Here is a 13485-nt window from a genome sequence, read left to right as displayed (position 1 = left end):
TGGTCAGCGGGGTGGCTTTATCATGGGTTATCTTAAAAATTGGAGTCAATTAGTCCAAATAAATGCCACTAAATCTAAATTAAAATCTGTTGTTTGTGGGGTTCCCCAAGGATCTGTCTTGGGACAGTACTGTATATTAAAGTATATTAAAGACAAAATATCAAATTCTTTTCCAATTCTTTATAAAGATCTTTAAATCAAACCTAATTTTATACTCTGTACTATTCCCTGTTACTTCCTGACACAACATGTGTCGAAGTGTGTGTGGAAACACCTATAAAACACACTCATCTTATATATTCTGCAAAAAAAAGAGGAATAATGATTACAAATAAAAACCACTTCTTGAGAAACATCAAATCCACTTTATTATTAAATAGTATTTAAAAACAGTATCTATATCTAAACATGAAGGAAGCTTGGTTATGTTCTGGGGCTGCTTTGCTGTAACAGGCACAGGGTGACTTGAATCTGTGCAGGTACGACGAACTCTCGAGATTATTAAGGCAGTGAAATAAGGGAGTGAAATATGCTGCCCAGTGTCAGAAAGCAATCACGAGTTCTCCAACAGGATAATGACCCAAAGCACACAGCTCCAAAGATTCACAAATGGCTAAGAACAAAACCTTGGACTACTCTGAAGTGGCCTTCCTCTGGGGCCTGATCTGGATGCCATTGTACACTGGTGGAAGGAGCTGAATCATGCAGTCTGGAGAAGGCACCGTTCAAACTTCAGACAGCTGGAGCCGTTTCCTCAGGAGGAGTTTCTCCAAAGCACATGTAAACAGGTGCAGAAGTCTCACTGAGAGTTACAGAAATCAACTGTTTGCAGTGATTGCATCAAAAGGTTGTGCAACAAAATATTAAGTTGAAGGTACCTTCATTTGTGTCCAGGCAAGTTTCATTAGTTTGTTTTAAAAATTATTCTGTTAAACCACAATTCAAAAGGTAATGCAAAATTTTCAGTACATTTTTTTTTATTATTATTATTACATTTTTCTTCTAAATAATGTGACTTTAGTGTTCAGGAACCTTTATTTTGTAAAAAAAAAAAAATATTAAATGGTCATGGTTTGTTGTGACATTTCTCATCAGTAAAAACTCACAGAGGCATTAAAATAAATTATGTTGATACAAAATAAAATACAGTCAGTCACATTTTCATTTAACTTTAACAGTGTCACTATGACAACACTGAGAGCTGCTTGTGTCCGAGTGAGAACGACTTTCCCGGTACTAACAGTCTGTCAGAAAGTCCTCGCTTGGATTACGAAGGTGCCGCTTCGGATTCTTTTGCTTGTTTGTGTGAAGAGGGCAGTTCAAAATGGGAGCGAGAGGTCGCTGTCTTTTCTTTAGCTTTTTTAATCAGAGGTTTGGATTAAATGCTCATAACATTTTGCTTTATCCCATAACAAAGCATTGCTAGCAGATTTCCCTTTTTTCTTATCGTCTCCCACTTCATTTCTTGCCAGATTTCCAGGTGTATCTAAAGATGGCGGAGCATGTTCGAACAGACTTTCTGATTCCGTTTCTTCACGTCCAGCTGCTGGAGCCTCTTCCATCCTTTTTTTTCAACTTCTTTTTCACCACTACAGCCTCATCCGAGAATCCTGCATCAGCTGCGCTTCCTGATCCTGTTTCATTTCTCTTGCGTTTCTTTTTCTGCCTCACCCCTGTGTCAGCCAGGGCCTCCTCACACGTTTCATTTAGTTCCTCAACATCTAATTCCTCATCTTTTTCCACACTCTCCTGTGCAGCTGACATTTTCCTCTTCTTCTTCTTCTTTTTCCTGACTCTTTCATTAGATTCCTCCAAACATCCTGTCATTTCTGTTGATTCACCACCAGTGCTGATGCCTGGCTTTCCAGCCGCCACAGAATCAGACGCTGAAACGTCGCATCGCGCCGCGGTGATTTTCTCTGGCAGGATCTCGACATCCTCGTGAAGAGATTCAGGAGCTGTGTTGCACTTGAACTGCTCAACATCTTCCTCATCATCATTGCTTTCTGTCTTTTTCTTCTTCTTCTCTGGCTTTTTATTTTCTGCTGATGACTCATTCTTTCTTTTCTTCTTTTTCTTCTTCTTCTGTTGCAAATTAGGAATGCCACTCTCCATCACAGGCTTTTCACTAGACTCCAGCTGAGTGGCAGACTGTGACAGACCGGCCGTCTCCTCCTCCTCCTCCTCAGTTATTCCCTCGTTCACAGATGCTGCAGCATGCTGAACCTCCTGCTCCTCCTGACTCTGGCTTTTTTCTTCTTCTACACTTTCAGTAGCTTCTTTGTCATTTTTCTTCTTCTTTTTCTTCTTGCCTCTGTTAGAGCTCCCTAAATGCACAGAATCCTCACTGATCCTCACATCAGAGTCAAAGTGTTCATGCACCTCCTGTCTGACGTCATCTGCTGATGACTCATTCTGTTTTTTCTTCTTTTTCTTCTTCTTCTGTTTTGAATCAGAGATGTCACTCTCCTCCATCCCTGTTTTTCCACTGAGCTTCAGCTCACTGGCGATCTGTGACAGACGGGGAGTCTCCACCACCTTTGTGATTCTCTCATTCACAGATGCTGCAGCATGCTGAACCTCCAGCTCTTCTTGGCTCTGGCTCATTTCTTCTTCTACGCTTTGATTTTCTTCTTTGTTGTTTTTCTTCTTCTTTTTCTTGCTTCTGTTAAAGCTCGCTAAATCCACAGAATCCTCCCCAATCCTCACATCAGATTCAAAGCGTTCATGCACCTCCTCTCTGATGTCTTCTGCTGATGACTCGTTCTTGCTTTTCTTCTTTTTCTTCTTCTTCTGTTGCAAATTAGGAATGCCACTCTCCATCACAGGCTTTTCACTAAACTCCAGTTCACTGGCAGACTGTGACAGACCGGGCATCTCCTCCTCCTCAGTGATTCCCTCATTCACAGATGCTGCAGCATGCTGAACCTCCAGCTCCTCCTGACTCTGGCTTTTTTCTTCTTCTACCCTTTCAGTATCTTCTTTGTCATTTTTCTTCTTCTTCTTCTTCTTGCCTCTGTTAGAGCTCCCTAAATGCACAGAATCCTCATTGATCCTCACATCAGAGTCAAAGTGTTCATGCACCTCCTGTCTGACGTCTTCTGCTGATGACTCGTTCTGTCTTTTCTTCTTTTTCTGTTGTGAATCAGAGATGTCACTCTCCTCCATCACACGTTTGTCACGGAGCTCTGGCTCATTGATGGGCTGTGGCAGATGAGGCCTCTCCTCCAGCTCAGTGATTTCCTCATTCATAGATGGTGCGGCATGCTGAACTTCTGGCACCTCCTGACTCTGGCTACCATCTTCTTCTGCACTTTCATTGTCTTCTTTGTCATTTTTCTTCTTCCCCCTGGTTTCACTGCCTATAATAATGTTATTAGTGCCACTCTGGAAGAAACGTTGCCCTTTAGACTTACTGTCCTGCTGCCCTGCCTGGGATAGCCCCTCTCTGTTCAAAGCATCAGCGTGAGGCTCAGTTATTGATGCTTCTCTGCCCTCTTGAATGCTTTCATTTGGACTTTGCTCACAAAGTGGAGCACTGCTGTCACACGGCTCATCCTCCTTTTCTTTTTGCTCAGAATTGTCTTTCTTTTCTCTGTTAAGACTTCTGTTTGTCTTTGGCGTTTCAGTTTGAGCAGGAACGCTTCTTTCACCTTTCTGTTGTTTGTCACTCGCCGCCCCCTCTCCCAGAATTCTATACGAAGTATCTTCATCATCGGAGTTCTCCAAATTTGGAGACGGTGCAGTTCTCAGTGAGGGACTCTTAGTTGGTATTTTATGTAACGTCTTCTTCCATCCTCGTGACATTTTACCTGCAGCATTAATACAACTTGTCTTCTGCTGTTTCACTTCACCATCTCTCTTCTTCTCACTGTACCAGGGCTGCGAGCGCTTCACTTTTGATGGTACCACAAAATGCTTCTTTGCCTGTCAGATGACACACAGTTTAGGGCCTGCACACTCTCACAAAGTGCATTATTTCTGGTATTAACTGCATGCTTACCACCACTTTCATGTCTGCGTCTTCTAACGGTTCTTCTTCTTCTTCTCTAAGACAGAAGAAAGAAAGGTGTTTTATTACCAACCAATTCAGCTGTATTTGTTAATGTCTTTAATACAAGTTAGTGCATTTCAAAGTACTTTACATGCAGCTGATAAAAAGTAATATTTTTAAACATCTGCTTATTCAACTTTTTTCTTTTTTGACTATTGTAGGACAAAGCTAACGATTTAAAATGATGAAAGGCCACTCAAAGGATGTAAACAAAGACAGCCTCTCTTTGCTTTGATGATGTCTCCTCCTTGTGTTTCTTAGTCCAAACAGCTCTCTTCTTATTACTGCTTGTCCTCCATTCAACCACAAAGGCCTCATTCACACACGCCTCCTTTCCATCATTTTGGCCTTGGTGCTTTTTGAGAACCAGCCTGCATTTTGACAGATTTGAGACCTGAACGTGTGGAAAGAAAATCGTGACTGACAGAATCAGTGGCCTGCATCTGCCATATGTTGGTGACTTTCTCCTGGTAGCCCCACTGAAATCAGTAGTTCCAACTTTGGGCTCTGCAGTTGTGCAGTGAAGGTACCGGACTCTTCAGTTCTAGATCCAGCAGTGGCACTGCTTATTAGGTAGAAAAGGGATAAAAGCCCCTTGCTTGAGCTCTGGAAAGGACTGTTGTTGGCTCTAATCTGAGGTGAAGTTTACTGTCTGTTTCCTCTGGCTGGTTCCTTCTGTGAACTTCTCTGCAGTAAAAGGAACGTTCTGAAACGCTTCTCTGGAGCAGAGCTGATGTGGTCCGACAGTTTCATCGCAGCCATGGAGCGGCTTTTGGGGACTGCACTCGATTTCACTACATTCAGTGTTTTCCAGCTTGATACTGTTGTACAGTGCAGAGGAAATAGCAAACATGGGGTGGAAAAAAAATAGATTCAAAAGCACGAAAAGGAGTCAAACATAGTAAAAGAGCATTAAAAACTCTAAATGTTTTGCAGTTAACCCTTTTCATCCCTGCAGAGAACAGGCTGGTGAAGGGCTGCTGTAAAGGCAACTAAAGAAATGTTAAAAAAAAAAAAAAAAAAAATCAGTACAATAAATAACTTCAACTAACATTATTGACTTTAAAAAGGCTGTAAGAACTTATTTCCTTTTGCTGTTGTCAGTGCTTGCACAGACGTGATCAGTGAATCATGACTTTGTATGATTTTCTTTGTCATTTTTTGGTGACCAATACAACCCCTACATTGGGTGCCGGAGTCAAGCACAACAAAAAACATCTTCCTCATTCTTAAATCTTGGGACTAAACTTACTCTGATATTGGAAGTATGCACTCGCCGTTCATGTCCAGTGTTGGTAAATTTGTCTCCAGATCCTCTCCTGTTTGATAGCTCTGTTGCAGCTTTCTCATACAGTCAAAGAAGCCTCCCATTGAAGAATACTGTAACCAATAAAAGACGTTAGCTCTGCTAACACTGGCTGTTACACAATAACAACTAAAAGTCTGCGCAGGTGTTACTTATCCTTACATGTAATCTTATGTTTTGTGGTTCAGGTAACACAGTGCTCGTGAGCTTCAACGTTTTGTCTTTGAGGAACGGGAAACTGTACTTTGGCAATTTGAATTTGACCTTTTTCTTAGATTTTTTCCTTCTGGACTCTTGCCGGGAGGCTGAATGTGAACTGCCATCTTCACTTTCCTCTAGAAAACTGGGAGACGTGGGACCTGAACTTGCGCTGTGGGGCCGCCGTCTTCCTGACCTCACGGCCTCGGGTACAGGTTTCTGAGTGATGAACAGGCTGTCCGCCGAGTCACTGCACACATACAATTACACATTTAGAATGCCAAACTCTTTTGTGCAGACGAATGTCGAATGACAGTTGAAGGCGTCAAAACAATATCAGAAATCCTTCTAAACATTTTTATTGCCTGTGGACAAAAGAAAGCGCATTTCTCATTCTTTTTTTAAAAGTCGTCATATTTTAACATATTCAAGCATGAGCACAGTTTTCTAGAATTTGGACACGAACACATCCTCAGATGTGGTGGTCTACAACCAAGGCTCAGTTTTATTTGTGTTTATTCATTAGGAGCAATGAGCTCAGACCCTAGAGATCAAACTATATTTTTATTCTGCTGATTTAACAAATGAATCATTCCAAACACGAGGTGTCTGACTGAAAAGTAGATATCAGAAAATATGTTTATTGGACTTGAGTGCAATCTGTGAATCTGGAGAACCAGCAACAGCTGGGAGGAGGAGCAAGGCTGTGTGCTGGTGTAGCGAGGAGAAGATACAGAATACGGATGGATGCAGCGAATGCTCTTCCTTTGTTACATTGCAGTGGAGAGCTTTAGGTGTGAGATCAATGACAATCTTCTGATACGCTACACTGTTTACTTTGTTACATTGTGTTGTGTGATTATAATAATAGGAATAATACGAAGTAAACAGTTTTTCCTTACACTGCCTGCAAATCCAAGTGCTCTTTTGTACAACTTTACCATGTAAACATTGTGTTCTTGAAATCAACATATGAAGACTAGTCAGTCCAAACATGCAAGACGAGCCTTGTAGAAACTTTACTCTGGTTAGCATGATGCTCTGTGGCAATGGCTTAAACACAATTGGCTTTTTCTGCATTCGGAAAATGTATTCTTATTTTTTAGTTTTGTTTTTTAAAGAGAGATCAAAATGGTTAGATAAATTTGCCATAGCAGCTGTAAAAGCTGCAAATTATCAGTTTTTCCCAGCTGCTCTGGCGTCACCTGCAATACTCACCTGTCTGTGTCAGCGGGGTTTGCAGCGGCTCCATCCCGTCCGGTCTGCACCACAGAAGAAGACCCAAGGAGCTGCGATATTTTCTCCACAAAATCAGGAGGGGACGTTTCCAGCACAAAGTCGCATGGGTCCGCGGCAGTAACTTCGGCAAGAGCATCTGATTTAGTCCACTCTTTGGTCTGGCGCACTTTGGGCATCGTGTAGCTTAGCGGAAGTTAGCGATCAGCTCAGTGTCAGCGCGGCGGCTAACGGAGCGAAGGATGCGTAAAAACGACACGATGAAGCACCAAAACACACAAACACTCCACATGTGGCTTGGCTCGACCAGGAAGTGTTTAGACGTCACCGAGATGATGTCGATCAGCTGACCAATCGCCAAAGACGAGACAGAATTTACTAAAGGAAACAAGAGAGTGCGCTGGTTCCACTTCCGGTTTTGTGTACAGCTGCGCAAACTTATATTATTATTTTATTATAATATTTATACTTTATTCGTTCATTTATTTAATTATATAGTATTTTTTATTATATGTGCATCATTTTCTATTATTTCTTATTTATATTCGCAAGTCAATTTATGAAAAATTGAATTGTGAAAAATTCAAATAAGCCCAGTAAAGACTAGAATTATTAACATTATAATTCAGTGATATTAGTAGTAGTAATGTTAGTTTTAAATATCAGTCAAACAGCTCAACAAACTTCCATTCAGAAAGCAGCTCATTTACTCCTTTTGAGGTTATATACTATTGTAGCGATTCTCTTAGTTAGAGAGCGTGTTGATGTTGTGGGATTTCGGACTGTTCGGGAGGTTCGTGAAGGCAGCATGGAGAGAGAGAAAAGACCGAGAGCTTGCCTGTGTGTGTGTGTTGCTGTTCCGCTGTTGTAGTTGTGGTTGGCGTGGCTGTGGCCTACAGCAGCCGTTTTTTCTGCTAATAAAGACGACCTTTGTTGTGAATATCGCGACTGTGGAAGTGTGTTTACAACGTTACACTATATAACCTGTTCAGGTGCTGCTCGTGACAATGTGAAATGTTCCAACTTTTTCAATAATATCCCCTTGTAAATCAGATTTACCAACAACATTAGATTTATAGGGAAATCTGTGTTTTTGTTTTCTTTTTTAATAGGCACATAAATTGTGCTTCAAATTAGTTATCATTCATCATATTCACTGTACTGCTGACATGCAGGATAACCTGAAAAACTAAACAATCATAGCAGGTGGACGCACCAGTGGACGTCTTTAAACTGGGTTTTCCAGTGAGAGAAAAAAAAAACAACAAAAAAAAACTTCCTGGTAGGGGTACCATCTTCTTATTATTTACTCTTTGAAATTTAACCACGTTCGTGTCCGCTTTTTTGCTCGACTTTCCTGAACCTCTCAACAACCTAACAGCGCATTTACCTTCAGGTCGAGCTATGGGAGACGCGAGCAACACCGAGAAGGTTCAGCTGCACACCCCAGAGCTGGAAGAGCTGCGTGGCGGTAAGGACTTCAGCTTTGATGGAAACGCAAAGCCGTGCAGGTATTTTTATCTAACGGGACGTTCATGAGGACATTCTTGCTGGTTGGTTGCAGTATTACAAGCAGGACTGGAAACCAACTTTGCTGAAGTTCAAGTGAGTGTTGTGGAGTGTCCGGATCTCACCAAAGAACCTTTCCAGTTTCCTGTCAAAGGTAAGAGCCTATCGAGTACACACACCAAGCATACTTCTGTGCCATGGAGCTGCAGAAAGCCAGGAAAGTGTGGGAAAAAAAATAATAATTCTTGCATGTCACCTACATGCATATGCATTTTTGTTCAATTTGAAACATGCATAAAAGTGAGGTTGAGTTTCCTTTGCAGACTGCAGATCGAAAACATCCTGGAAGATCTTTTCTCTTAATGTCACCTCTATCCTGCAGGCTTGCGTGGAAATCCTCGCATCACTGATGTTGGCGGTGTACCATATCTGGTGCCTTTGGTTCGAAAGGACAAGGTAGTTTTTAAAATGAAAACACTGCATTTAGATGCTGTGCAGCAGTCAGGAGTGAAAGAACATCTTCTGCCTCTTCTTCTTCTGTCAGGAATACAACATGAACACTGTATCAAAGGAGGTGGAGCTGCCGGGAGCGTTCATCCTCGGTGCAGCAGCTGCGCCCTCCAGAATAGTTGGAATGAACGCAGAGGTGAATTGTCTTATTATCAAAACTTTGTGCTTTATTCAGCAAAACTAGCTGTTATTATAATATTGGAAGCGCAGTTTTGGAAGTCATAAGTCAATGGAATTAATATTCGTATCCACAGCTGATGCCTCTGGTTCTGACCGAGGCGGAGGGAAGGCCTGCAGTGAACAGCAGCTACTTCTCCTCCATCAATCCAGCTGACGGCCAGTGTCTGCTAGAAAAATACAGAGATAAATTCTCAGACTGCAACTTCGGTCTGCTGGGCAATCTGTACGCCTGCGAAGGGAAACCTGGAAAGGTCAGTCGTAGCTGATCAGCCCGGATCTTAAGTGGATGTGCATGTGTTCGTTCAAACATACACGGTCATCCTGCCTTGGCTTTTGGAAAATAATGAACATAACTGGTTAGACATGAACTTAGATATAATTATCTGTAAGTTAATCACATTACTAATGTTTTGTATGAACTTTAGCCCAATCTCATGCTTGCTTCTTACTCAAGAGAGAGAATAAACATTAACAAGAGGTCAGTGACTAAACAAGCTGAGTTGGTTCTCGTCACCTGTGTGCCTCTGCAGGTCATAGAGGTTCGGGCCAAGAGGAGAACAGGAAGCCACAGTCTGGTGACAGCCTTGCGGACGACCCTTGAAGGTCATTACCCTGATAAAAGTCTGGCTCTGGGAGGCACCTTCGTCATCCAGAAAGGGAAGGCTAAAATCCACATTATGGTAAAGAGTGGACATGACACAAAGCACATTACTGACTGCTGTCGACACAGCCACATGCTTTGATTTGTTTCCCTGTTTTTTGTCTATCAACAGCCAAGAGAGTTTTCGGTCTGCCCCCTCAACACCAACGATGACGTCAACAACTGGCTCAAGCACTTCGAGGTCAGCGCTCCACTCATCTGCCAGTCGGTGCTCGTATCCAGAGACCCTGTGAGTTGAAGCAAATAAGCTCACACTTGCGTGACGCAGAAGAAAAGGATCTGGTTACAGTTTTATTACCTGGTTACAGTATTTTTGCATTGTAGGCTTCTTTGTAACGAGCGCTTGGTTGCTTTACAGGGCCTGGATCTGCGTGTGGAACACACCCACTGCTTCAGCCACCACGGTGAAGGTGGCCACTACTACATCGACACTACACCTGACAGTGTGGAGTATCTGGGCTACTTCATGCCTGCAGAATTTGTCTATCGCATCGACAGGCCAAAGGAGACCCACGGAGTTGGACGAGACTGAAAAACTGCATAAAACATGTTGGCAGCACAGAATCTTTCGATAATCTAAACCGATGTGATGAATAACTGAATCATTTAAAGCATCTTACATTTCTGAAATACAAAATTGCTACACTAATAAAATAAATGAATTCCAATGAAGTGATCTGGATTGTCTGGTGTAGGAACTTTTGTTACCTCTGAAGAGGAAAAAATGTGCACTTGGGACTTTGACCTACATATGTGCCTGCCAGCTCTACTACGGTGGAAAAAAAGTTGTGCAACATGGGGCAAAATATACTGTTACACTAAGTAAAAACCCCTCCGGCCCACCCACCCACATCCTGTATTCACTATTTGTATGATTAGGCTTTTTGTAGGTGTGTGCAAAATGTGTTTAATATCCACTTCACATCTCTTTCTCACTGGCTAAGGCAGGGTTTGATGGCTGTGCTGGTGCATAAGAAGCCACGAGGTGAGAGACTTCCACTGCATATTCAATAGAAGCTGCGAGTGTATAACTGTGTTCCCCAAAGCCCTGATGGTTTTAAAGTAAAGCAGATTTGTGTTATTATAAATAAACCTTTCCTCAGAGGAAAGCTAACATAGTGACACTGATGGGAAAATGTGTTGCTTGTGAAGCTCTACATTATTTAATTCATAAACTAAGGTAATGTGATTCTTCTGAGTTTTGGTTCTTTTGTGTTGCAAAATAAGTGTATACTGTGCCTCGTGGGGTTCAACCAAGAAAGTCTTTTTCTAATATTTACGTACATCTTGCTGGTACTAGGTTGGACCCCCTTTTACCTTATGAACTGGTTATTTGAGTTACTGTTGCCTTCCTATCAATGTGAAGCAGTCTGGCCATTCTCTTCTGACCTCTGCCTCTCACTGGAATTTTTTTCTGTTTTTGGGCTATTCACTGTGAGCTCTGCTGATGACTGTGCAGAAAAATCCCAGTTAGATCTGCAGTTTCTGAAATACTCAGACCAGCCTGTCCAGCACCAACAGCCCAGTCACATTCAAAGTCACTTAGATCACCTTTCTTCCCCATTCTGGTGCTCAGTTAGAACTTCAGCGGGTCATTAAGACTACGTCTATACGCCTAAATATATCAAGCTGCTGCCATGTGATTGGATGAAGTACTTTAACTCAACAAGCAGCTGAATAGGTGTACCTAATAAAGTAGCCAGTCCACTGCCAACAATATACATTTTTATAAAATCCAGATGAAACCCACGTTTAACACCATCCTTCCTGGCAGACTGGTGACTAAACTGTCAGATCTGGGGATACCACGCTCCACCTGTCTTTGGATCAAGGACTTCCTGACAGACCGTTCCCAGAGGGTAAGAGTAGGTCCCCACCTCTCTTCAGCCATCAGCCTCAGCACCGGCTCTCCACAGGGCTGTGTGCTGAGTCCCCTACTCTTCACCCTCTACACACATGACTGCACCTCCATACATGCCAGTAACTGCATCATTAAGTTTGCGGATGACACCACTGTGGTGGGGCTCATATCAGGCGGGGATGAGTCAGCATACCGGGACGAGGTGCAGCGGCTGTCAAGGTGGTGCAGTGAGAATAACTTGATCCTGAACACCACTAAGACAAAGGAGATGGTAGTAGACTTTAGGAGGACAACACATGTCATTCAACCTCTGTTCATCGAGGGGGATGAAGTGGAGCTGGTTTCAGATTTTAGGTTCCTGGGAGTACATCTGCAGGATGATTTGACCTGGAGTATCAATACGACCAGCATTGTCAGGAAGGCCCAACAGAGACTGCATTTCCTGAGGGTTCTTAGGAGCAACTATCTGACCCAGAATCTGCTGGTGTCCTTCTACCGTTGCTCTGTAGAGAGCATCCTGACCTACTGTCTGTGCGTGTGGTTCAACAGCTGCACAGCAGCAGACAGGAAAACACTCCAGCGAATCATCAACACGGCTCAAAAGATCATAGGCTGTCCCCTGCCCTCCCTCCAGGAACTGTTCAATGCCCGCTGCCAGAGGAGGGCACAGAACATCCTCCAGGACCCCTCACACCCTGGACACTCCTTGTTTCAGCTACTGCCATCAGGCAGACGTTTCAGGACAATGAAGGCCAGAACAAACAGACTGAGGAACAGCTTTTATGCCAGGGCTATCATTGAACTGAACTCTGTGTGGTTTGGACAGTGATGTGGGGTGGTAGTGCTGACTGTGTGCGTGCGTTGGTGTGTATTGGGGCTAGATTCGTGCACTGTATTTTAGTAATCATTTTTATCACTCATATTTTTATTATTTTATTATTTATTGTCTGAGGCACCTAGAAAGGAATGCATTTTAAATTTCGTTGTGCAACTTCTGTGTACAATGACAATAAAGATTCTGATTCTGATTCTGATATGAATGGGTGAGTGTGTCCAAACATACAATAGGATATTACAAACCTAACATTATATTGCACTGACAATATAATTACAATATAATGGGGCTAGCAACAGTAATGTCCCCCCGTCCACCCCGACTTTTGAATTTGACCAATCATGGACTGAATATGTTAAATATAAAAAAAACAACAACAACAAAAATAAACATACATGTGTGAGAAATTATTATTACAGTAGGATGGTTCATGAGACTGTACATAAAAATGCCATTAATAGCAACAGAGGTAACCCTGAATAAACTTGGATGTTGTTTGAAAGTTACAGTGTTACAGGATGCTCTGAGATTATACCTCTGAAGTTATTTTGTGCAACCTTCAAAGAAAGTTTTCCCTGAATGTTATTCTGTAAAACCTACAGTAGACATTTGAGGCACTTTTGAGAAAATTTCCCTAAAGGTTCTTTAAAAGTTCCCCAAAATTAACCTTTAGAAAACAGAGACAGAGATATCTTTTTTGTTTGTTTTTTTAGTCATATTTAATTGGTGGCTGTATATATATGCAGTTTTATGTCCCAGGACGAGTGACAATATCTAAAGCTGATTTAGATAATACTTCAAAATAACTCCCTAAATAAGTGTTTGGAGACGTTTCAAGATCATTGCTGAGCTTTGCTGGGAGCCAACATGTACAAGCTTTTAATTTTATCTGTTTCTCTACCAATAGCCATCTCATTAAAGAAATGCCATACTTACAATGTAATAATTAAAATAATTAATATTTTTATTTTATTTTAACAAATTGAATGTTAATATGTAGAACCCAAATCACTTACCAAATGTCACGCTTGTAGTTTTAATAGCGTTTTAATATTGTCCACGTACAAAGAGCGCCCTCTCCTGACCGAGGTGGGTGACACATCATTTCCCATAATGCTGCTGTCGCATCAGCCCG

The 13485-nt window shown here is 42.0% G+C and overlaps 2 protein-coding genes across 2 annotated transcripts; one reads left to right on the top strand and one right to left on the bottom strand.

The window, feature by feature from the left end:
* Window positions 1-345: 345 nt before the first annotated feature.
* Window positions 346-7102, bottom strand: pho (phoenix). The gene is made up of 5 exons (XM_030746627.1): window positions 6777-7102; window positions 5523-5808; window positions 5307-5434; window positions 4004-4049; window positions 346-3927 (listed from the first exon to the last, which is right to left on the bottom strand). Exons 1-5 carry the CDS (start codon window positions 6971-6973, stop codon window positions 1534-1536), a joined length of 3051 nt encoding a protein of 1016 aa, XP_030602487.1. The 5' UTR covers window positions 6974-7102; the 3' UTR covers window positions 346-1533.
* A 1019-nt stretch (window positions 7103-8121) lies between these two features.
* Window positions 8122-10843, top strand: c14h11orf54 (chromosome 14 C11orf54 homolog). The gene is made up of 8 exons (XM_030746694.1): window positions 8122-8265; window positions 8359-8457; window positions 8686-8759; window positions 8848-8949; window positions 9068-9244; window positions 9524-9673; window positions 9767-9883; window positions 10013-10843. The coding sequence occupies exons 1-8, from the start codon at window positions 8199-8201 to the stop codon at window positions 10184-10186; spliced, it is 960 nt and encodes a 319-aa protein (XP_030602554.1). The 5' UTR covers window positions 8122-8198; the 3' UTR covers window positions 10187-10843.
* The last annotated feature ends 2642 nt before the right edge of the window (window positions 10844-13485 follow it).

The sequence above is a fragment of the Archocentrus centrarchus genome, chromosome 14 (assembly GCF_007364275.1).
Source record: "Archocentrus centrarchus isolate MPI-CPG fArcCen1 chromosome 14, fArcCen1, whole genome shotgun sequence".
In the NCBI taxonomy this organism is placed as follows: Eukaryota; Metazoa; Chordata; class Actinopteri; order Cichliformes; family Cichlidae; genus Archocentrus; species Archocentrus centrarchus.
This window is presented reverse-complemented; position numbering and strand designations above follow the sequence as displayed.